We start from the raw sequence: 25,464 nt of genomic DNA on the forward strand, positions 1-25,464 counted from the left end.
CCTAATAAACTACTTTAGATTAGCTTTAAAAGATCTGAGTCAGTAAAATATTTTACACCCATTGGAGTCGCCTGATAAACTTAACACTACAGTTAAATTTAATTTACAGAAGCCATTAAACTTGGAAGTCTGGCTCAAGCACATGTGGAAGAGAACATATTTGTAGCTGATACTACAAACCACCATCTGGAGCTAAACAAAACTGATTTATCTTTCTAAAAAAACTTTCTTGTCAAACACTGGGGTAGTATTGTCAGCGATGGGAGAACTACAACGGGTGCATTTGGATTATATCTGGGCCAAAATGGAAAACCGGGGAAGGGACTGTTATTTAAAAGTTTGAGTCCACATTACAGAATGTGTTTATGGGTTTACATTATATAGAAAAGCACCTTTAAAGGTAGAGGCATATAAATGAGTCTGGGGTTTTTAAACGAGACTGGAAAGTTGTGGAATATAAACAAATCTAGGGTTTTTTCTAAATCAAAACAATTGTACTTTAGTAGGCCCAGAAAGTTTGGTAGGCATGCATGCAAATAGAACCAAGCTGTTTTGGTGGCAAAAAATACATAACACACACCACCCAACACCCCAGCCCAAAGTAAGTATCTCTACCTTAGAATTATTTGAAAATGATGCTGTACAGAAACTGTAGAGCCAGAAGAGAGACTGTGGCTACCATAATGGGTGGCCCAGGAGTTGGGGTGTCCCTGTGGAATTTTGAAGACACAAGGAATTAAACCTTAAAATTAACTTGGTAACTAATGAATTTGGTTTAGCCATTAAAAAAAGGAGGAGGGATTAGTTCTTTAACCTCGCAACAGGCAGCGTTAATTATTAGCAATATGAGCAAACTCCACTGTGCAAACTTTGACATGAATTCATATATTTGTCAATACTGTAATTAATTGAATAATAACCTTTCTCAAGCAATTGCGTGCAGCATATATGGTACCAAACTTCTTATGCATGTAATGCAGGGAATAGAAAAGAGAAAGCAGGGGGAGCGATCAAAGTTGTTAAAACAGCACAGTTATCTAGACCATACCAGTGGAAAAAGGAATTGATGATATTGGGGAAGAAAATTTGCAAAGCTACAAGATCCTGGACTCTGGGCATCACACAAAATAAATAACTCTATGGTTCTGATTGCTATTCTGAAATGGACAGGGAATCCTAAAGAATTGATAATGTGAACAGTGTGGTACAATAGTAAATGGGACCTACAAACAGCATTATCCCAGTGCGAAGATAGCTACACAAGGACAAGGTGAAAAACATAGCCTGCTGTAAACGAATCAAGCACAGATGGTTCTGAGACTGTTTGGCACAGATGAACCTGACCACAAGTTGTGGAGGTTGGACCAGTCTAGTCATTAGAGAGAGAAGGAGGTGGTATGACTCGGGGACACAGTATGTTCTCTGGGAAACCACAACTGTTTGGTGGGAAGAGCATCATGCCAGGGTAGCCTGGATGGATTTTGACTGAACCTCACCTCTCTGGCTCCGATTGGGAGAATGCAACAGTCCACGACTGCCAACACCAAACAGGAATCACTGGTGACGAATCTCTTTGCACACATACCTCCCTTGTCCATTTAACACTGCTTTTTTGGTACAAAGAAAAATAGAGCAATGGGCATCAATTGCTTTAACCAATAGCAGAGGAACAAGCAATTGGAGATAATAGTGTACAGGCAGTGGAAACGCCCTGGTGGGCTGTGCCAAAGGAGTTGAGCTTGCACCTCCTGGTTTGTACGTGGAGCCTACTTTTAATGGTGGTTCAAATGATTAAAACCATTGTGGTTTTGGGAATGTGCTGCTGAGTAATAAACTTAACAAAAAAGCACAAAAACAGGAATATAATGCAAATGAAATGAATGCTAATATAAAAAGACAGAATCAGGGGAAAGTAGCTGAGGCCTGGTATGACATGATTAATTAATTACTTGGAGGGAGGCCTTATTTCTTGGATGATGGAGTTAGGGAGTTAAATAAATTATCAGGCTGAAAACAGAAAGTTTGTGCTAAATGAGATAAGCAGATAGGTCAATAAACTAAGGAGAAAGAATGTATCACCCAACTAAGATAAGAGGAAGAACACCCAGGGAACTATTTGAACTAGATAACAAGGGACAAAATAAATTAGGAATGTAGAGATGAGGTAAAGAGGAAGTCAAAACCTGCACAGTGCGTTAACGAAGCATGTGGTACAGGGATTGATTCCTGCTAAGAAATCAAGCCAGTCCTAAAATATATGATGCAATGCTTAGTAAATGCAATGAGCTATGTAATGTGTATATAGAGGTAGAAGTTTGTGTAACTTTGGAGCTGTGGTGTATCCTGCATCCACCACCCCACGTCCGAGTCTGATCAACTCGGTGTAGCATGCCAAATAAAGATAACCGAGTGACGAAGGCTGGAGTTGAGCTGAGTTCTTGGGAAGCCGAGTGGAAAGAGGTCTTGGAGGGAATCCTAACACACAGACATACCTATTCTGAGATGTGAAATTGTTCTGAACTCTAAAACATAACTACATAAATACCTGCATTGGTAATTTATGGAGAGGTAATGCACTACTGAGGGAATGTGATAAAATCCTATATTTGAATAGTTGAAAAACATACAAAAAATTAGTTACTATACCTATTATGTGATTAAAATCTATGTGCAAGTAATATAGATCATTTTGTACCTTAGGAAACAGAGATCTGATATTTGAAAGGCAAAAGATTATCCAACAATGAAATGAAAGTTGTACATTTATCCTTAATCCAAATGACTTAATGACTAATATCAGATACAGACTGACATATTTGGAGACTGAAAGCTTGTATACAGATGCCTTGACCCAAACTGGAAAATCCCTAAATGGCTTTGTTTTTTATGTTGGGACTGGGAAGGAGGGAGAACATGAAAAGGGCTCCAAGAGGGAAAGAACCATACAGGAATAATGGATATTCTTTACGCTGTGTGTAGCTTTTTTAACTTTAAGATAGGACATGTCTTGGGTGTTGATCCTATGATTTCTTATGTGTGGACAGACTTCTTCCCTTGCAGTGGAATTGCTTTTTGTGGACTGTGCTCAAGTGCTGTCGTCCACCTAGACAGAAGAAACTGCAGGATCAGAGCCTTGGACTGTACACTAGGAAAAATCATCCACTGGTAAGTAGGGAGACTTGCAGAATATAGTGCCGTTTCTGTTGATAGAAAGTATATTGATAAACAAAGGCCTCAAACTCTCATCTTAATGTATTTATCTGTCGTAGATTCAGATTCTGTAGAATGCAAGCTTCTTTCTTGCGGTTTTGAAGGTAACCTACCTAATAAGCAATGATCTAATGTTCTCTTAGACTGAAAAGAGCTCTGAGTAGGTAATGATATCCTTTCTCAGTATAGCATTAACTTCAAACAGTATTCTTCTTTGAATGGCAGATGTGTATTTCAGGTCAGTGAATGCCCCTGAGTGGACGTGTATTCTAGGTCAGGTGTGTTTGGACCTAGCACACCAGAGCTGGAGACTTTTTTTTCCTGCAGTGGTACCTATCAGGATGGCCCATGTACCCGCAGACTCTTTGTGGCCTCTCCCAAGACTATATAGAGTGGTGCCATGCTGATCCTCCCCTTGTTTCCTTCTTATTGCTAGTTGCCTGAGTTCGAGCTCCCCATCCAGGCTTTTCTCCTCTTGTTTTTTTTTTTGTGTGCATCACAGTTAATTATTGAGATTAGCATAAATAGCAGTTAGAATTTATAGTTTAGTGTCAGGTTTCAGATTAGCAGCTGTGTTAGTCTGTATTCGCAAAATGAAAAGGAGGACTTGTGGCACCTTAGAGACTAACACATTTATTAGAGCATAAGCTTTCGTGAGCTACAGCTCACTTCATCGGATGCATTCGGTGGAAAATACAGTGGGGAGATTTATATACACACTCACACAGAACATGAAACAATGGGTTTTATTATACACACTGTAAGGAGAGTGATGATAAAACCCATTGTTTCATGTTCTCTGTGTGTGTGTGTGTGTGTGAGAGAGAGAGAATCTCCCCACTGTATTTTCCACCGAATGCCTCCGATGAAGTGAGCTGTAGCTCACGAAAGCTTATGCTCAAATAAATTTGATAGTTTAGTGTATTTTGTCAGTTTAGGTAGTTCTGTAGTTAGTGTCTGGTACTGAGAACACATGTTATGCAGCGTTCCCCAGGTTTCAAACACTACCCGTTGTATCAGATCTGTCTTCAGTAGTGACCCCCACATGTGCTCCTTATTGTGTCTTGGTAAAAGACATATTAAATAAAAGTGTAGTGTCCCTTTAAATATAAAGAATATGCCTGAAGCACCTAGTGGATCAGTCCGAGGCCTACTTCAAGTAGTCCAAAGAAGGTCCCAGTGCTGGTCTGTCACCCACAGGCATCCTCTACCTGTATGGGAGTTTCGGGCAGACCCCCTAGACTCTGATTCTTCCTCAAGAAGGGGAAGGTTTCATTCTTCATCTCCCGGGATCCCTCGAAAGAGGAAGCACAAAACAGATCAGGGCCATATGAAATTGGAGAGCCATCCTCCTCTTTGTTGAGGACAGGATCTCAGTGTTAAGACCTAAGTACTCAGGGTAGAGCCAAGCTGTCAAACCATGTGCCCCCAGTACAGAGACAGGAGGATTCTGTTACCATGCTACTGACTCCAGAACTGCCTGCAGGATGGCTGTCTAGTCTGGTACCTGTGCATGAGCTGCTGTGATGATGCCACTTTTGGTACCAACAATCCTACCAGTATGTGTGGCAGCAACAGACTTGCTCTGTCTGGACCAGACTCTCCAATGACACAAGATAGGTATAGCATTGGTACCTCCAGTGTTTCCAGGCCCCCGGATTTCTTCTGCTTTGGGACAGAGATCACTAGTGTTGACAGCTTCAGTACTGATGAAAAAGCAGCTGCCATCCTCAGTATATATGCCTGCTGGGCTATCACTGGTACCCACTCAGTCCTTTGACCTCTGTACTGAGGGGTTCATTGAGGGGGGACCTACTAGGTCTTATTCATTGGCACTGGTAGCGGGCCTTTTCTCGGTACCAAACATTTCTATCAGGACTTCAACCTCTTGGGACGCATTTATGGTATCGACTGTGGTTCTGACGCTTGTACTGACCTTTCCCTGGTTTCACTGGATTGGACACAATCAATGCCCACTGGTTATTGAGAGGCTTCCTTCTGCTCCAATTCTGAGTCCTGCAACTCATCTCTGTCACTGCATTGAAAGATTGCGCAAGCCATCCAAATGTGCAACTGAAGAACAACATTGGTACTGAAAGCGGAGCTGCTCTTATGGCAAGGATAGGTCATCCTGGCTGATTCTGTCTTGGCTTCCTACACATACTATACTCTTACAGTGGCCTCTGTGGGATGTTCCTTGCTCCCACAGATCTAGCTCTCTGTCCCCAGTTGAAGGGAAGATTGGTCCACCTTACAAAAAGTGGCAACCTTCGGAAAGTCCTCTGCAGATTTAGGATGCTGCTTGTCTTCTTGAACCACTGCTGTTGGATGAGCCCTTGCTGGCAGATGAACTTTTCCCTCAGGGGATACCATCAGTTCCAGGAATTCTGTCCTTGTCCTCTTCGGATGACTCGGTGGTCTCAGGTTCAGGTGGGTCTCCACTCCCAGAGGATTTTAAATCCTACCAAGACCTATTTAGGAGACTGACTACAGCTTTGGGTATCCAAGCTGAGTTGGTATGGGAAAATATCTACAAGTTATTTGACATCCTTCGGCCAACAACTCCAGGAAGGGTAAATTACCTGAGTAATTGTCTTTTGGTGTACACCAAAGTTACCGTCCCCTATAGCTAAACAGTATGGGCTAGCCATACCATGTTCCATTGCAGGGATTTGAGTGTTTTTATTCTTACCCAGTGTCAAATTTCCTAATTGTCGTGGCCACTAATGAGAGACCACAGGAAGGAAGATTTAAGTTGACTCCAAAGGAAAAAGAACTTAAAAGACTGGACTCTTTAGGAAGAAAGAGCTATTCTACTGCCTCACTTCAGATGAGAATAGTGAACTAACAAGCTCTGTTAGCAGAATATGATTTTTCTCAAGTGGGAGGTAATATCTAGATTGCTGAATGACACAAAAGAAGATTCCCTGGCTTTCCTAGCAGAAGGTTAGCTGGTTGCAAAGACCTCACTCCAATCCACTCTTGACATTGCAGATTCTTGCTCCAGGGCAATGGCCTCTGCAGTTATGAGATGGGCATCCTGGTCATGTATTTCCAGTTTAACACGAGATATTCAACCATCTATTGAAGACCTAACTTTTGATGGTCAGTCTTTTTGTTTTCAGTTAAGGCCGATGAGGTGTTGTACTCCTTTAAAGAATCACTTGCTACCCTCCATTTGCTGGGAGTCTATCCAGCCACCAAGCAATGTGACTAAGTCTCTACTGCAATAGTCAACAAAGAGAGCTCTTCTATCCTCCGAGGCAACATGACATCTCAACAAGGAGATATAAGCCTCAAAAGAGGAGGTCATCTAACTCCAGTTTTAACCATCTCACCCTCCCCCTGTTGTAGGGAAACACACCTTTTGACTTCGTCTTTGAGGACAGTGATACAATCAGCAGTGGTCTTTCTGTCCCTTTGCCCCCTTTAGGGACAGAGTCACATCCCTCAGAATTTGGGAGGCAACAACCTCAGAGAAGTGGCTCCTAAGTACGGTGGGTCTGGTATATTCATTCCAGTTCCTCTCCATTCTTCCTGCCCACCATCCTTCGCTACCATCCTTTCGGGGACCTATCTCTTGAGTCTAACTGTAATGCTTCCTGGGGGAATTTAGGATTCTGAGATACCTCGCTGCCACCTGCCCTTCACCTGCAGGACAAGCACTTCCCTCAAGGGAACTTCCCTCATTCTAGAGCCTAGACTTAACTAGATACTTTCATGTCCTAGAGTAATAGTCACCCAAAGTCCTTGCAGTGTTTTACAGCCCGGTTTGACAGTAATCTCCCTTCACAAGACTGACACTGTGTCAGCTTGTCTCCTCTGTGAGGGAGGAGTGTATTTCCTCCTGTGTTTCCTTGTACCCCCAGATAGTCCCTAACAATCCTTTGTCTTTAGTCATAGACAGGATGTTCTGTGCTGTTTGTTTTTTATTCTGTGAATTTTCTCTCTCAGACTTTGCAGTTGTCTGTCTGTCTGTCTGTCTGTCTATGCAAATAGGCCTACAATGTGAGTCCACACATGACTAGATAGTGTCTATTGCGTCCTGCCTGAAAGGAACATGTGCAAGGCATATCACTTCCTAGTGGACCTGCCTTAAATCCAAGACCCTGAGAACATAATTTTCAGGATAGATACATAAACGTCTTGAATAATATATGTACATATTTTTCACAGTGATTATGACTACCAGTGGGTTAGAGACCTAAAATGTCAATCTTTGAATTATTCTGCATATATCTGACCCAGGGGAACTCTGTAAAACCCTGTGCAGCACTTGTGCCCTTTGCCAGTTAGCAGTAAGATGTCAAAGTACTACTTCAAGAAGTTTGTCCTCTGCTTTCCCTGAGAACTATAGAGGAAATTCCCCTGCAGTTTCAAGGGCAGGTTTTTCTACTCCTGCTATTTTCTGATCCTCTAGTCTTAGAGAGGACTGATGCCCTTACTGGATCTTCGGGCTCTCAACAAGTTGAGCAAACAAGATTCCGCATTGATTCTTCTGTCCCTACATTGCAACTGTTGGTATGCTGCCCTCGATCTTTGAGATGCAGAGTTAAGTCACAGGAAATTCCTCAGATTTGTGATAGGAAGCTGCCATTATCAGTATATGGTACTTCACCTGGCCTGTGATCAGTGCCTTATCCGTGTCTTCCCTTAATTTGATTGGCTGGTTCAAGAGTCATCCCAGGACAAGGTTCATTGCCATGTCAGGTTCATCTTCAGTTATTCAGTCATCTGGGACTCATTTTGAACAGGAAAATGTCAACACTCTTTTTTTTTTTTCTTAGACTTTCTTAGACTTAGAGTTCATTGGGCTCTATTTGATTCTTAGTTTGACTACTGTTCCCTAATAGTAATTTCAAATGATTTACAATTTATGCGTATTCCTCAGTTTTCATCCCTCTGGCATTTCTTGGTCTTAAGTTGGTAGGCCACGTGACGGCTTGTACTTATGTAAGAGAGTATACATGGCCATCTCCTCTAGAGAGAACAGGAGTTGAATCTTCATATCAATGTCCTTGAGCTGCGGGCAATTCGCACAGCTTGCCCCGATCCTTTCTCTCTCTCACATCAAGGGCTTGCCGGTCCAAATGTTGACTGCTAATGGCATATCTGATCAGCTTTGTCAAGTGGTAATGAGCTTTTGGGAATTTTGCATCACAGAGACGTCACTCCTATCGCTGCACACTTACCTGGTATACAGAATCTGCTAGCTGACTTCTTCTGGAGGGGATTCTCCAACAACCATGGGTGGTCTCTCAAAACCAGCCTCCTGAAGTGTATTGTTCAGGTGAGTGGCATTCCTGAAGTCAACTTGGTTTGTGTGTGTTTTTTTTTTTTTTTTTTACAAAAGACAGCAAGAAGCATCACCAATTTTATTCTCAAGTGGACCACAGTCTGGGCTTGTTCACTGTTGCCTTCATGTTGGAGTGGGGACTGGGGTGAATATACAAATTTCACCAATTCCACTGGTTCCACAGGTCATTCACAGACAAACTAGGCCACATCAGGTTAATCCTCACAGCCCTGGCCTGGCCAAGACAGTGCTGTTTTTTGGACCTTCACAATCTTTCAGTTTAACCATCTCATACTCTGCTTCTCCTTCAAGACCTACTGTCACAGAAGAAGGTTGAATACTACATCCAGACCCAAATAGCCTCTATGCTATGGCCTGGTTTGTGAGGGTATGTTTACACAACAAAGAAACACCCGCGGCTGGCCCATGCCAGCCAACTTTGGCTTTCGGGGCTCGAGCTGCGAGGCTCTTTTATTGCTGTGTAGACTTCTGGGCTCAAGCCCGGCCTCTGAGACCCTCCCACCTGCATCCGGAACGGATATCGAATGTTGGCAAATTGGTATTGTGTTCATTATTTAAATAGACTCAAACCTACACTGTACATTACTGCTTGTGAGTCATGGAATACACATCTAGAACCACCCAAAGAAGAAAACATGATTACTTATCTGTTCTGTAACTATTGATCTTCGAGATGTGGGTGCAGATGTGTATTCTGTGACCCATTCTCCGATCCCCCTCTACTGGAACATTGGGCCATCTCCGGTGTGAAGGAGCTGAGGGGCGGTCATGTAGAGCTCTATTTAGCCTCGGAGGTGGCCATGCGGATGTGTAGGCCATGTGTGCCGCCCCAACAGGTATTGCTGGGGAGGGAAAAGTCTCTAGCTCCAGTGCATTAAGCACAAACACACCTGAGCAGAATACACTTCTATGCAGCTATGTTTACTTCAGTGGAATATGTATCTGTATCCACATCTTGAAGAAAGAGTTAAGGAACAGGTAGGTAACTGTTGTATTACACTTACAGGACATCTAAAAAAGGTGGTAGTTGATTACATGTGTTAAATGTGTGCAATTTGGTATAAATGGACAGATTGTAGGAGGCCTAAAATTACTCTGCATAATTAGTTTTCAAAGTGCTGAATGCAACAGTAATCTGTATTAATTAAAAATTTAGCTGTTTGTTGTTTATGGTCTGTTAGCTGGTGGGCTGATACACCAACCATAAAAGGTGAAATCCTGGTCTAAGCAACTGCACCTTCCCAGTTCTTTCACTCAAGCTTTTTCTTCATAAACATGGAAACAAAGATTCAAAATGACACCAAGAAACCCAACAGTCTCACTGTCCCTTTGCCCTTGTCTCCAGGGCTTTACAGCCCTCCCTTCACAGCTGAAGCTTTCCCCCAGCTGGCTTCTGTTCCCAGCAGGTGTCTCTCGGGTCTTCTGCCTGACAGGTGTGTAGAGCTATTTCCTTGGTCCTTCCCTGACCCTGCGTCTGTCCTGTCTGCTTCTCTGCCTGGGAGGTATGACACATTACATGCAAGTTTGTGTAGGGCACATGAGTAGGAGTAGGCATGTGATCTACCAACTACATCTCTCATTTTAAAGGGCCCAAGGACCATAACAGGCACATTAGGTTGCTTACATCTGCTCCAATGTCTGTTACATGTCTTTATTCTACTCTTGATTTGTTTGTCTACAATTTGTCATCTTTGGAAGATCCTCACTGGATCAGGCATTGTATATTCCCCTAACTTTGTAGCCCCTATCCATGGGCCAGAAATAATAATTTAATTCACCATGCTGAATGTAACATACTGAATATACAATATAAATAAGTTCATCAGAGAGCATAACAAATGCCAAGTTAAGCTACATAGAGAATGGTTATGCAGAATAGATGGTATTCATAAGCAGATTCTATTTTATGTCAATATCTTTGAGTAGTAATAAAACTGCTTCTAAATGTTTTTTTTAAAAGTTTTCCCACGAGGCATTCACCATTTAACAAGAATTGTGTAATAGTGAGATAGTTTCTTCCTGAAATGCTAAAAGTAGGCTTTATTTGGTGACACTAAATATCAAAGCAGAGGTTAGACTTGGTCACCAGGCTTTGGATGTTTCCAATTCTGGTAGGAGAGAATGTTTATAGTATTTTTTCTGCTAGGAAGAGTATTTCCCAGTTAATAATTCTTTACAAAATTGACAGCAGTTTCCCCCCCCCTTTTGTTACAGACTCTCCATTTGCCAGTTCCCTGCCTGGGCAGTGATAAACATGGGCAGTGGTAAGTGTTTGCTTAAGCAATGCTGAGTGTGCATATATCTATAGTTATTCCATTTAAAGGAGGACTTTACCACACTCCAAAACAAAGAATACAGAAACCTGTCTTCAGCTAGTGGCTTTTTGGAATGTTGATTTTTGTCTTAATAAAATTTGTTCTTGTTCAAAGAAAGCTTCTCTTCTGCTTGGTCCTGAAGAGAAATAATAAACGTTCTATTTCAGAGATTGATATGATGCACCCATCATCCTACATTAAAGCTCATCCTGACAGATAGAGGAACTGGTCACAGAACTAAAAAATTGTGGTAGCTGAGGTATAGTGATCTTGACTTGATCACATTTAAAAAGTGCAAATGGAATAAAGTCCACACCTGGTGCTTTAAAAGATCCAGTTTCACAAAACTGAAAACAATTATGACCCAAATCAGCTGGGAGGAAGAATTAAACAGAAAAAAGGGAATAAGAGGGAATAGTTTTAAGAACACTTTACTTGATGCCCAAAAAGCCACAATCGAAAGAAGGCTATACTGGTTAATGAGCCAGATAAAAGATAAACAACTATATATAAGAAATGGAAGAAAGGGAAAGTGAATAGTAATGAATATAAATCAGAAGCTAGGATTTTTACAAAATTGATAAAAGAAGCAAAGGGAAACGAGGAGAAATCTGTAGCCGAACAGTTAAGACAATAAGGAGGTGGGTTTTTTTTTTAAAGAATATTAGGATCCAAAAGAATCCCAACAATGGATTTAGTCTATTGCTAGATGGGAAATCATACAATTATCAACAGTAATGCAGAAGTGTTCAATAAATATTTTTGTCCTGTATTTGGTGGAAAACGTATGTAGTCATTGCAGTATGACACTCTGTATTCCAATAGTATCTCAGAAGAATGTTAAACAGCAGCTGCTAAGTTCCACATTTTAAAATCAGTAGGTCCAGATAACCTGCATCCAAGAGTTTTTTAAAGTGCTTGCTTAGAACTTGTTGGACTGTTAATTTTGCTTTTCAGTAATTCTCGGAATACCAGGGAAGTTCTGGAAAACTGGAAAAAAGCTCATGAACCAGTATTTAAAAAGGGTGACTTGGAAGACCCGGATAGTTATAGGCCTGTCAGTCTGATGATTGAGTCTGGGCAGGATAATGGAGTGGCTCGTATTGGACTCAAGACGGTAATATAATTAATGCCAGTCACCGTGGGTTTGTGGAAAATAGATAATGTCAAACCAACTTGAGATCTCTTTTTGAGATTACAAATTTGGTGGATAAAGGTAATAGTTTTGATGTCATATTATACTTAATACTTCTGTAAGACGTTTGACTTGACTTCTTTTAAAACAAAAACAAAAAAAACCCCTCAATACAAAATTAGCATGACAGATTGTAAATGTGCAGTCATAATTGAGTGGATGTGTTTCTAGTGGGGCTCTGCAGGGATTGATTCTTGGGCCTACATTATTATTTTTTAAGAATGACTTGGAGGAAAACATAAAATCATGACTGATAAATTTTGCAGATGACATAAATGTTGAGGGTGTGGTTGACTAGATTGGTAACCTGGGTGCAAGCAAACAATATACATTTTAATATAGTTAATGTGTATATTGTGACAAAGCTCTGTCCTTGCCTCCATGGGTCCCGCGTTTCCTAGTGGATTTCGCTAGCCTCAGAGGCTCACTGTGACCCTCCACGTACCCCTTCTTTCTCTAGAGCCAAGGGTAACAGTCTACTGAGCCATTTTCATCATAAGCCAGCAAGGGAAGTGAGAAGTTATCCTTCCTTGCACAGTCTCTGTTGTCTCCCAGTCTCAGTGATTAATCAGAGGCAAAGGTGGGAGGGAAGGCTGGGCCCACCCTCTACTCCAGACTCCAGCCCAGGGATCCTAATAGTATCAGCTATGGTAGCTGACCTTTTAGAAACATGACATGTACAATTCCCTGGTCTACTTCCCCCACAGCAGCCCTCACTTTCTTAAGCTTCACTTCTCCTTTACCTCAGGGCCTCCTTCCTTGTACCTGATATGGTGTGTATTACTCAGCCTTTCCAACAGCATAACTTCCCACAGCACCTGACATGCACACCCACCTGACTGACTGGGAGGCTTTAACTAGTTTAGTTTAACTAGCTTCAGGTGTCCCAATCAATCTAGCCTTCTCCCTGCCTTCTGGAAAGTTCTTAATTGGCCCCAGGTGTCTTAATTGACCTGGAGCAGCTTCCATTTCACTTAACCTGGTACCAGGGATTTGTTTAGCCTGGAGCTAATATATCTATCTCCTATTACTCTTCCATAGCCATCTGGCCTTGCCCCATCACATATTCCTCCCCTCCCCCCCCGCTCAACACCATAGAGTTGGGCAACTTGAGATGCCAGACAGTATGCTCGTAACAGACCCAGTGTTGCCATGGTGGCATCCAGCCCTGTGCCGTATGTGGAACTGGAATGGTTGGAGGGATAAGAACCACCTGGTGACCCTTGCATTCTTTTCCTTCTTCCGCTGCATCCACTGGAGGGGTGCATGATCTGTCACGAGTAAATCGCCGGCCTAAGAGGTAATAATGCAGTGTCTCCATAGCCCATTTGACAGCAAGGCATTCTCTCTCTACTACTGCATATTTCTGTTCTCTTGAGAGAAGCTTTCTGCTTAGGTAGAAGATTGGGCGTTCTTCTTCTCCCACCATTTGCGACAGAACTGCTCCCAACCCCACCTCGGAAGCATCTGTTTGTAAAACAAATTCCCTGTTAAAGTCCGGGGCTATGAGTACGGGGTCATTACAGAGGGCCATCCGAAGGTCTGTAAATGCCCCCTCTGCTGCGTCGGTCTACTTTACCATGTCTGGACCTCGGGCCTTCACCAGGTCCATTAGGGAACTTGCCCTAGTGGCAAAGTGGGGAATAAACCGTCAGTAGTAGCCTACCACGCCTAGGAATGCACAGACCTGCTTCTTTCAGGTCAGCCAGGGCCAATTTTGAATTGCCTCTAGCTTATTCGTTTGGGGCTTCACTATGCCCCTTCCCACAATATATTCCAGGTACCTAACCTCTGCTAGCCCTATGGCGCATTTAGCGGGATTAGCTGTGAGGCCAGCCCGCCTTAAGGTGCTCAGTACTGCCTCAACTTTCTCCAAATGGGTTTCCCAGTCTGGCGTATGGATGAGGACCTCATTTAGGTATGCAGCTGCATAACTAGTATGGGGGTGCAGCAACGTATCCATGAGGCGCTGGAATGTGGCTGGGGCCCCATGTAGCCGAAAAGGGAGGATGGTGTACTGGAATAGCCCATCCGGGGTGGAGAATGCTGTCTTTTCCTTAGCTTCTTCAGTCAGAGGAATCTGCCAGTACCCTTTTGTCAGATCCAGTGTAGTCAAGAATCGAGCACTACCCAGTCGGTCAACCAGTTCGTCGATGCGTGGTATGGGGTATGCATCAAACTGGGATATTTCATTCAGTCGGCAAAAGTCATTACAGAATCTCATGGTACCGTCAGGTTTAGGCACTAGAACAATTGGACTCGACCACTGACTGTAAGATGCTTCAATAACCTCTAATTCTAACATTTTCTTTACTTCGGCCTTGATTTTCTCTCTTTTGGCTGCTGGGATTCGGTAGGGTCTCAATGTTACCTTGGCTCCAGGGATCATGCAGATATGGTGATAGGTTTCAGTCGTCTGCCCTGGTTTTGTAGAGAACACATCTCTGTTGCGATTAATCATGTCAGTTGCCTCGATCTTTTGGATTGGTGTCAAGTCGGATGATATCCTCACTTGCTCATGTAAGTTATCCTCCTGGGGAAGGGTCTCCTGCATGACTAAACATGCCTCTCGATCATGCCAAGATTTTAGAAGATTGATGTGGTAAATTTGCTCCGATTTCCAGCGGCCTGGCTGCCGCAACTTATAGTTGATCTCTCCTACCGCTTTGATTATTTTGTAGGGTCCCTGCCACTGGGCCAACAGCTTACTTTCTGCTGTGGGCACCAGTACCATCACCCGATACCCTGGCTGGAACCGTCGAAGCTTCGCTTGGTGGTTATAATGGGTTCGTTGGGTCTCCTGTGCTCTCTCCAAGTGTTCCCATACAATGGGCGTAACTCAGGTTATCTGATCTCTCATCTGCAGTACATGCTCAACTATGTTTCTTCTGGGATTTGACTCCTACCAGGCTTTTCTGGCTATGTCCAATATGCCCCGAGGGTGGCACCCATATAGTAGTTCGAATGGAGAGGAAACCCATGGAGGCTTGCAGAACCTCCCGGATGGCGAACATGAGGTAAGGCAGTAGGATATCCCAATCTTTCCCATCCTGGCTCACATGGTCATGGCCTTGAGGGTCCTACTGAACCTTTCCACAAGGCCATCTCCTTGCGGGTGGTATACAGAGGTCCGTAGGGCTTGTACATGGAGCAATGAACAGAGATCTTTCACCAACTTGGACACAAATGGTGTCCCTTGATCAGTCAATATCTCCTTGGGTAGCCCAACCCGGGCACAGATCTATACTAGCTCCTTAACTATTGTCTTGGAAGCTGTGTTGCGCAGGGGAACAGCTTCCGGGTACCAGGTTGCATAGTCTAGTACAACAAGCACATGTTGGTGGCCCCGAGCTGTCTTCCCTAGGGGCCCTACCAGATCCATGGCTATCCGTTCAAAAGGAACCTCTATTATTGGAAGAGGGATCAAAGGAGCCTGCAAGTGTGCGTGAGGGCTAAGTAACTGACATTCTGGACAAGAAGTGCAGTATCTCTGGACATCTTCATGTACTCCTGGCCAGAAGAACCTCCGCAGGATCTGTGCCTGGGTTTTCTCTACCCCTAGATGTTCTCCAAACAGGTGACTGTGGGTGGGACCCAATATGGTTTTTTGATGTATCTCTTGCTCCTGCATTTGCGCTACGTGGTACAGGAGATCTTTCTTCACTATAAAGTAAGGTTCGGGACCCCGGACCTTCCCATCCATGGGTATCCCATCAATCTCGGACACCTCTTTCCTGGTGTTATCATACCTGGGGTCCTCCGCCTGGTCCCACCCAAAAGTTTCTCTCCCGGGACTAACTTGCCCAAGTTCCCAGGGGCCGGCTTCTGCTTCTTGCAACGGCTCGCCGCCGTCAGGGCTAGGGGCAGCTTCTGGCTCACCTTCTGTGGTGGAAGTTTCTCTGTTGGCTGCTCGCATCCCATCTGCCTACGAGGGAGGTCTTCTGGCCTTGGGTCAGGATCTGGGTTCCTGCGGCCTTCCTCTCCTTTTTTGTCTTCCGGGTCTTTCGGGGGGGCTGAGAACAGATCCTGAGACAGCGGGGGTTGACATCGAACATCGGGGGTTGACATTCCCCCGGTGCCAAGTCGCTGTCCTCAGGGTCCCCACCTCCCTCCAGCCTTTCCGGGAGGAGTAAATGATCAAACGCTGGGTAGTCAACTTCCACTGACTACAGGGTATGGGAGTTTAAGAACTATGCCCAGGGTCACCTCAATGGGGTTTCCCTGAACCTCTGTCTCCACTGGGATGGCGGGGTAATGGCTCACGTCCCCATGCACACACGTCACTGCTACCCATTTGGCTTTTTTACCAGCTTATCCGATATGAGGGTGATAGCACTCCCAGAGTCCACAAGCGCTGTAGTCTCTGCTCCATTTATCCTCACTGGCCTGGTGTAATTATGCAGGGCTAATGCGACCCTCGCGAGGTGGATAAGGGAGCATGGGTCCTCCCAATCCCCCAAATTACATTGCATAGGCTCCTCCGTGCTGGGACACTGTGCTGCTATGTGTCCCCACTCCCCACATGCATAACATTTATAATTGCTTTTAATCACTCCCCTATCCCGGGGGTTAGGGGTTTTAGTCCCGGGGTTCCCCCCATTCAGGCCAATCCCTTTCTTCGTTCCCCTCCCCTTTTTCCACCTAGACTCCCCAGGCCTTTGGCTGCCCAACCTTCCAGGATTGGCGTCGGGTGCTAGCTTCGAAAGGGGCCTTACTTGGGTAGTCGGGTCAGTCCCCTGGCTCTCATCCATCTTTCTACCAGTGTTATCTCATTGTACATGGACGGATCATTCTGGCCTACCTATTTGCGGAGATCTGGCAGCAGTCCCTGCATGTAATGGCCTATGACCAGGGTTTCCAAAATCTCCTCCGGCCTGCACACCTCAGGCTGTAACCACTTCCATGGGAGGTGTATGAAGTCGAATAGCTGGGACCTCGGGGGTTTGTTGTCCTGGTATTTCCACTCATGGAACCTCTAGGCCATTACTGCTGCCGTTACCCCTGCTCGTGCTAGGATCTCTGCCTTCAGACGGGTATAATCAGAGGCATCCATGGCAGGCAAGTCAAAGTAGGCCTTCTGGGCCTCTCCACACAAAAAGGGGTGAGGATGCTGGCCCACTGCTTCTGGGGCCACGCCTCACGCTGAGCAGTCCTTTCAAATGAGAGGAGATATGCCTCTACGTCCTCTCTTGACGTCATCTTTGGCAGACAACCAGTAGCCCTCAGGGTTTGCATCCCGTCAGATCCCTGGGCCTGGGTGGTGAGGATGTTCAGCTGGTCCAACACCTCTCTCAAGAGGGCATGATCTTGGGTCGCCTGGCTCATAAATAATTGATTAGTTTCCTGCTGTAGCCGCATAGACTCCTGTTGTGCCATTGCCTGAACCCGGCTGCTGGGCTGCCGTGGCTTGTACCAGAGCTCTTACCATCTCCTCCATTTTGGTACAAAGCAAACAAAGCAAAAAAAAAAATCGAAAACCCCAGTGCACTTTTTTTTAAAACCTTTCTTCTGACACGCTATGAATGAAATCCCACTCCTGACACCAGTTGTGACAAAGCTTTGTCCTTGCCTCCGTGGGTCCCACATTTCCTGGCAGATTTCGCAAGCCTCAGAGGCTCCTTGTGACCCTCCACGTAACCATTCTTTCTCTAGTGAGAAGGGTCACAGTCTACTGAGCCATTTTCTTCATAAGCTAGTGAGGGAGGTGAGGAGAAGTTATTCTTCTTTCCACAGTCTCTGTTCTCTCTCAGTCTCAGTAGATTAAACAGGGGGCAAAGGTGGGGGGGGAGGGGGAGCCTGGGCCCACCCTCCACTTTGAGCTCCATCCCAGGGACCCTAATAGTATCAACTATGGTAGCTGACCTTTTAGAAACATGACATGTACAATTCCCTGGGCTACTTCCCCTACAGCAGCCCTCACTTCCTCAAGCTCCATTTCATCCTTACTTCAGGGCTTCCTTCCTTGTGCCTGATATGGTATGTACTACTCAGCCTCTCCAACCGCGCAACTTCTTCCCACAGCTCCTGACATGCACGCCCACCTGACTGACTGGGAGGCTTTTAACTAGTTTCAGCCAGCCCCTGATTGGCTTCAGGTGTCCCAATCAACCTAGCCTTCTCCCTGCTTTCTGGAAAGTTCTTAATTGGCCCCAGGTGTCTTAATTGCCCTGGAGCAGCTTCCATTTCACTTAACCTGGAATCAGGGATTTGTTGAGCCTGAAGCGAATCTCTCTCTCCCTCCCACTGCTCTTCCATAGCATTCTAGCGTGGAGGGAGGTGGGAAGCTGCTACTCCTGCTGCTGCTAGACCCTAAGCTCTCCCTGCTGCTCCCCTAGCTGGGCCAGACCCCCCTCCCCCATTCTCTGCTACCTGGGTGCTGGACACCCCACGCTCGGGTGCTGCTACTGTTCCAACTACAGCGCCGGGGGGGGCTGCTAGCCCACTCCCCAGAGAGGAGGAGTGAGGGACCCCAGCCACTTCTGTTGTGGATACCACCACCACCACCTGAGCACGGGTCCTTTCTGCCTGCCTGGATCACCACCTGGAGTTTCTGGAGCAGCTGCTGCTGCTGTGGACTCTGCTGTCTGGAGCTGCTGAAGCCTGAGGAGGAGAAGAGGACCATCTGCCCGTGGGGGAGCACCTAGAGACTTTGCAGACCACCGTGGAGGGGGCCTAAGACTGAGTAATTTTCAAACTGTGCTCTTGTGGTGGGGGTCTTGACTGTGTTCCCAGGGACACGGGGGTGTGGCGTGGAGCTGCCCTCCAATCCATCTGTGTGTCCCCCCAACCCCCACCACTACTACCACCACCACTGCCCCCTCCACCACCCCCACTGGCTGTATACCATCTGCCTCAGCTTCTGCCCCTGGACTCAGCTGCTTGCTTGGCTTGCCACGCCCTCTTTTCACCTTTTGAGCCAGAAACAGCAGCCAGCTTAAAAAAAGACTTGTGCAAGTGCACGTGGGCACATATGCCCCACCCCGGACTGCCTACCCCCCAGCTTTGCCCTTTACTACCTGCCCCATTTGCCACGTGTAGCTTTGCCCCCGCTTTTGCCCCAGCCCCCCTTACTAGCTTCAGTTTGTTTGCCTGCCCCGCTCATTTCCTTCTGCAGCCTTTGTTTGTTTGCCCCGCCCCAGCCTCTGAAGCTAGCCCTTTGGTTTTCCTGTTTTACCTCCAGACCGCTTAGCCCCTCGCTCTGTGTGCCCATGCCCCCTCCCATGCGCTTGTGTAACTCCCCATTTTAGTTTCAACCCCTTTCACTGCACCCCAAATGTTGTTGTATCCTCCCCTCCCGTAGTGCACCAAGAGGAGCTGGAATTCCACCTTGTGTCGGTGACTGACCCCTAACCCCTGATTGCCCCCCGTTCAGCCCACCCCTTTTGGCGCCCTCCTCCCCTGCCTGCAGCCTAGCGGGGTGGGGTGGTCGACCTGCTTCCCCTCTCCCCTTTTCCTTCTGGTGTCTCTCCTTCCCTCCCTTCTCATGATGGAGGGGGATGAGACGGGTGGGGCTTCTCCAGCAGCCCGAGCTGCCCCTCCCCCGCCTGCCCCTCTGTCACCCACCCCAAGCCTCTACCTCTGCCACCGAGCCATCTGCCATCGCCCCCGCTGGGGCACCAGCAGGGACGGGCACTGGAGTGATCTCCACTGCTGCCACGTCTCTAACCCCCTCAGATTCGGGGGGAGTGCCCCCAGCCGGCGGGAAGGGCCAGGGGAAAAAGGGGAAGGGCCCCGCTAAAAAGACGAGGCCCTCCATGGCAGGGGCTGCCCCCAATGCCCCAGCCCCATCTCCAGCTGGGGTGCCCCTCCCCGCTGTTCCCTCCACCAGCTCTGCAGGTGTACCTCCCCCGGCCCCCAGAGCATACGCCCAGGGGGTGGCAGCCCCCCCCGCCTGCCACTACGTCATTTCTCCAGCCCACCGCCTCTACTACCATCTATAGCGGCCGGGGCCCCTTTCCCACCATGACCAGGAAGCATGGCATTCGTTGCCTCCTGGTGCCCGCCTCACCCCACGTGGAGTCCTATGTGCGAGGGTGGTGGGGCTCACGGCCATTGCGGCGGCCTCCAAAATGTATGGCAAGGTCATCTTCTTAACATCGGAGGCCGCCGCCCAGGAGGCGGTGGAAAAGGGCCTGGCGGTGGGGGGCGTTTTTGTCCCCTTAGAGCCGCTAGAGGACCTGGGCGTCCGCCTAGTCCTGACCTTTGTTCCTCCCTTTCTTCCCAATGCCGCCCTGTTACCCGCCCTCTCTACCCTGGGGAAGCCCATCTCTGTCATCAGCCCTCTCCTGTTGGGCTGCAAAGACCCCGCCCTCCATCACGTCCTCTCGTTCCGCCGGCAAGTGCAGCTTCAACTGCTGCTGGCGGCGCATGACGGAGAGGCGCTGGAGGGGTCCTTCCTAGTCCCCTACCAGGGGGCCTGTTACCGGGTGCATTACTCCACGGGGGAGGCCCGGTGCTACCTCTGCCGGGGGATGGGGCACGTCGGGAGGGACTGCCCCCTGGCCCGTGAAGGAGAGGCATCCGGGACCCCCAAGCCCGGCAGGACTCCGGCCCCATCATCGCCGGCACCCCTGGCTGCCCGGCACCCGAAACCACCCCTCCTCCTTCCCAGTCCACCATTGCTCCCGCTCGGGCCCAAGGGGCACCTCCCCAATTATGCCTAGATGAGCGGGAGAGCCCCGCCCCCGCTGCTTGCAATCTGGCGGGGCCTGTGGAGGAAGGTGCGGCATGGACACTGCCGGGCACGGGAGAGGGCCCGCCCCAAGGGGAATCTTCCCTCCCTTGTGCTGCTCCACCGTTACCCCCTCGAGTCCCTGAGCCATCGCTTCTGTCCCCTGACACAACCCTTGCTAGCCAGCCCCCGGATGATGCCATGGAGGGCTGGGCCCTAGTCCAGGGGAAGCGGGGCAAGCGGAAGGCTCGAGCTCCGCTCCTCCCATCTGATGCGGAGGCCCCCCGGAAGACCAGGAAGGGGGGCACTTTTGCCGAGCCTTCCGCTCTACCCACGGGTGTGTTCCATCCACTGGTGCCGGTTGGGGAAGACGTGGCAGCACTGGAAGGTGGTATCTCCCCTCCACGGGAGTCCCTCTCCTCCAAGGCCCCCGAGGCTCCATCTGAAACCTCAGTGTGGCCCGAGGCAACAGTCGCGTCAGGTGGCAGCAGGGAGAATCCCGGGGTGGTGGAAACTGATCTCCCATCAATATACGAGGAGATCGAGGCCCTGGGTCTGACCCCGGTTACCCAGGGGGAGGACGACCCTATGCCAGCTGGCCTCTATCTGGGTGACTTCACTCCAGCCCCCCTTTGCTCATGCTCCCTCCCCCTAACCGTTGCTTCCGCTCCCACCTCCGAGGGGCCCCTGGACTTCTCCATCAACCCGGCTGCAGATGGCACCCCACTGAGGGCCGCTGAACCTGTGGAGGCGACGGCCAGTGCCACGCGGCCGGGACTTGAGCACCAGGGGCAACCGTCGTTGGTGAGGAGCATTCGACCTCCTTCCTGGGAGAGGGCCCTACAGAAGAGAGTCCACCCTCTCATGCCGTGGCTGCCAAATCCAACATAGAGCCTGTGCCCGGCATCACTGAGAGTCCTCTCCCCATCCAAAATCTCACCTCTAACCTTGCCCCGGCCACTGTCCCTATCCCGTCCACATCCCGAGATGTTATTGCTGCCCCTGGGGCTGTCTTCTTCCCCTTGCCAACAGATGACTCCCAGGGAGCGGCCTTTGTGTTTCCCCGTCCCGACCTAGCAGAGGCTGCTATCCTCCCTCCGCTGCCCCCATCAACCCAGCATTCAGGTCAACCCATCAGGAGCCCCGTCGGGGGTCCGCACCCTGTCTGCCCATCTCGGTGGACCACGGGGCTGTAGCAAGGGCCCCGTCGGGGAGTAACCAGACCATAACCCCAGCCCCCCATGCGTTGCGAGAGGAGTTGCGGGAGTTTCTAGAAGACGTCCGTGGCTCCCGCAACAAAGTCCAGCTTGCCCTCCAGCGATGGGGGGACTTTAATCAAATCCTCTGGGCCGCAAGGGCCCTCATGGGGGAGGGTAAAAGGACTGGGAGGCAGGGCGCTGCGGCCTACCAGCGGGTCCGCCTCTTTCGTGATTCCTTACTCACCTACGGGGTGGGTCACAGACTGCTGCGCGGCCCGCCGGGAGCCACGAGCATTCCTGCCGGCGAGGATCCCCCCCAGCCCTCCTCATGGCACCCTTTACCATCGCAACATTGAACACCCGTGGCTGTAGGATGGGTCTCCGCAGGTCCCAGGTGCTCTCCTTCCTTCAAGAGGGGAGGTACTCTGTGGTTTTCCTACAGGAGACCCATACGGATCCGACCGCTGAAGACAGCTGGCGGCTGGATTGGGGGGACAGGGTCTACTTTAGCCACCTCACAGTTCGTACGGCTGGAGTGGCAACCTTGTTCTCTCCCGAGCTACGGCCCGAGGTGCTGGCGGTCACCGAGGCTGTGCCGGGTCGCCTGCTGCACCTCCAGGTCCGCATGGAGGGGCTCGTAGTCAACCTCGTCAACATCTATGCCCCAGCAGCGAGCCCGGAGCGGCTGCAATTCTATCAGCAGGCATCCGCCTTCCTCGGCACCTTGGATCCTCAGGAGTGCCTGGTCCTGGGAGGGGACTTTAACGTCACCCTTGAGGAGCGGGACCGCTCGGGGACCGAGCAGAGCCCGGCCGCCGTTGCCGTTCTCCAGGAGATAGTCGAACACCACTCCCTGGTGGACGTCTGGCGCGATCACCACCCGGATGACACTTCCACGTTCACCTTTGTCCGGGTGGAGGCCCATTGGTCACGCCACTCCCAGTTGGACCGCATTTATTTATCACGCTTTCATCTTTCACGAGCCCACTCCTCCAGCATCTGGCCGGCCCCATTTTCTGACCATTATATAGCCACCGTGACAGTCTCCCTCTGCGTGGAGAGGCCGGGGCCGGCCTATTGGCATTTTAACAACAGCTTGCTGGAGGATGCGGGCTTCGTGGCGTCCTTTCGGGAGTTCTGGCTGGCCTGGCGAGGGCAGCGGCGTTCCTTTCCCTCGGCGCGGCGGTGGTGGGACTTAGGGAAGGTGCGCGCCCAGCTCTTCTGCCGTGACTACACCCGGGGCACCAGCTGATGGAGGGATGCAGCGATAGAGCAGTTGGAACGGGAGGTCTTAGAGCTGGAGAGGTGTCTGGCCGCCAGCCCCGAGGATCCACCCCTCTGCAGAGCGTGCCGGGAGAAGCGGGAGGAGCTCCGGACCCTGGAGGACCATCGGGCCCGGGGTGCCTTTGTTCGATCCCGCATCCGTCTCCTTCGGGAGATGGATTGCGGCTCCCGCTTCTTCTATGCCCTGGGAAAAAAGAGGGGGGCTAAGAACCATATCATCTGCCTCCTGGCAGAAGATGGCACCCCCCTCACAGATCCAGTGGAGATGTGCGAGAGGGCGAGAGCCTTCTACGCAAGCCTATTCTCCCCGGATCCAACCGATCCTAACTCTTGCAGAGTGCTTTGGGAAGAGCTCCCGACGGTCAGCGTGGGCGACCGAGACCGGCTAGAGCTGCCTCTCGCTCTGGCCGAGTTCTCGGAAGCCTTCCGTCGCATGCCCACCAATAAATCTCTGGGCATGGACGGGCTGACCGTGGAGTTCTTCCGCGTGTTCTGGGACGTCCTGGGCCCAGACCTAGTCACCGTCTAGGCCGAGTCTTTGTAGAGCGGGGTCCTCCCTCTTTCGTGTAGGCGAGCCGTGCTCGCCTTATTGCCGAAGAAGGGGGACCTCCGCGATTTACGAAATTGGCGTCCCGTCTCGCTCCTTAGCACGGACTACAAAGTCGTGGCAAAAGCCATCTCGCTGCGGCTAGGGTCCATGCTGGCGGACGTGGTCCACCCAGACCAGACCTACACCGTCCCGGGCCACAGCATCTTCGACAACCTATATCTGGTCCAGGACCTATTGGAACTTGGGTGTAGGGATGGTCTGTTGTTCCTCCTCCTGTCCTTAGATCAGGAGAAGGCGTTCGACAGGGTGGATCATGGGTATCTCCTGAGCACTCTGCAGGCGTTTGGCTTTGGACCCAGGTTTGTGAATTTTCTCCGGGTGCTGTACGTCTCCGCAGAGTGTTTGGTGAGGCTCAACTGGACCCTGACCGAACCGGTCAGCTTCGGGCGAGGAGTACGGCAGGGGTGCCCCCTCTCCGGCCAGCTGTACGCTCTGGTGATGGAGCCCTTCCTCTGTCTCCTCCGAAGGAGGTTGACAGGGTTGGTGCTGCGGGAGCCGGAGCTGCGGCTGGTCCTGTCGGCGTACGCTGATGACGTGCTCCTCGTGGTCCAGGACCCAGGCGACTTGGTGTGGGTGGAGGCTTGCCAGGCCATCTATTCGGCAGCCTCCTCCGCACGGGTCAACTGGGTCAAGAGCTCTGGCTTGGTGGTAGGGGACTGGCGGCAGGCGAGCTCCCTCCCACCCGCGCTTCAGGCCGTCCGGTGGAGCACGGGTCCGCTGCTCTATCTGGGCGTTTACCTTTCTGTCACGCATCCCTCTCCGCCGGAGAACTGGCAGAATTTAGAGGGCGGGGTGATAGAGCGGCTCCGGAAATGGACAGGACTATTCCGGTGCCTCTCCCTTCGAGGGAGAGCGCTAGTGCTTAATCAACTAGTCCTGTCCATGCTCTGGTACCGGCTCAACACCCTGGTCCCGGCCCCGGGTTTCCTGGCCAACCTCCGGTCATCGATTCTGGAGTTCTTTTGGTCAGGACTGCACTGGGTCCCTGCAGGGGTTCTCCATCTACCTCTGGAGGAGGGAGGGCAGGGCCTAAAATGTCTGCTTACTCAGGTCCATGTTTTCCATCTCCAGACCCTGCAGAGGCTCCTTTATGGTGCAGGTAGTCCGGCGTGGAGCATTCTGGCGCAAGCCTTCCTGCGCCGCTTCCGAGGGCTCCGATACGACCGGCAGCTCCTTTATCTCTATCCGAGAGGTCTTCCGCGAGACCTCTCTGTCCTGCCGGTCTTCTACCAGGACCTCCTCCGGACCTCGAAACTCTTTACAACGACCAGGTCCGTGGCGGCCACCGAGGGGGCAGATCTTCTCACGGAGTCCCTGCTACACAACCCCCAGCTTCGTGTGCAGGTGGCGGAGTCCCGCTCGGTGCGCCAGGGGTTGGTCCTGGCAGAGGTCACAAGAGTTGGAGACCTCCTGGACTATGACCGGGGAGACTGGCTGGATCCCTTGACGCTCGCTCAGCGCATGGGGCTTTCCAGACCTTGTACTCCCCAGCGCATACTTCAGGAGATGAAGGCCGCTTTGCCGCCCGCTGCTCGGGTTTATCTCGACCGGGTCCTGCACGAGGGCACACCCCGCCCACCTGTTACCCCAGGCCCGCCGGACTTTTTAATTGGACCCCTGCCCCGTGGACCCAACCGACCCCTTCACTAGAAGCCGGCTGCAC

General features: G+C 49.7%; 1 protein-coding gene across 6 annotated transcripts in view; it reads left to right on the plus strand.

Moving 5' to 3' along the window:
• The window catches only part of PRRG1 (proline rich and Gla domain 1), a 63,506-nt gene that overhangs the window by 11,660 nt on the left and 26,382 nt on the right, over positions 1–25,464 (plus strand). The window contains exons 2-4 of one of the 6 annotated variants that reach the window (XM_038386926.2): positions 3,045–3,165; positions 8,374–8,500; positions 10,742–10,791. In XM_038386926.2, coding sequence (XP_038242854.1) covers positions 10,782–10,791 — 10 coding nt within the window. In that variant the 5' untranslated portion in view covers positions 3,045–3,165; positions 8,374–8,500; positions 10,742–10,781. Of the gene's footprint in view, positions 1–3,044; positions 3,166–8,373; positions 8,501–10,739; positions 10,792–25,464 lie in introns of all 6 variants that reach the window. The other 5 variants (XM_038386928.2, XM_038386925.2, XM_038386927.2 and 2 more) reach the window with 5 other exon arrangements.

Source organism: Dermochelys coriacea, chromosome 1 (genome assembly GCF_009764565.3).
Source record: "Dermochelys coriacea isolate rDerCor1 chromosome 1, rDerCor1.pri.v4, whole genome shotgun sequence".
Lineage (NCBI taxonomy): Eukaryota > Metazoa > Chordata > Testudines > Dermochelyidae > Dermochelys > Dermochelys coriacea.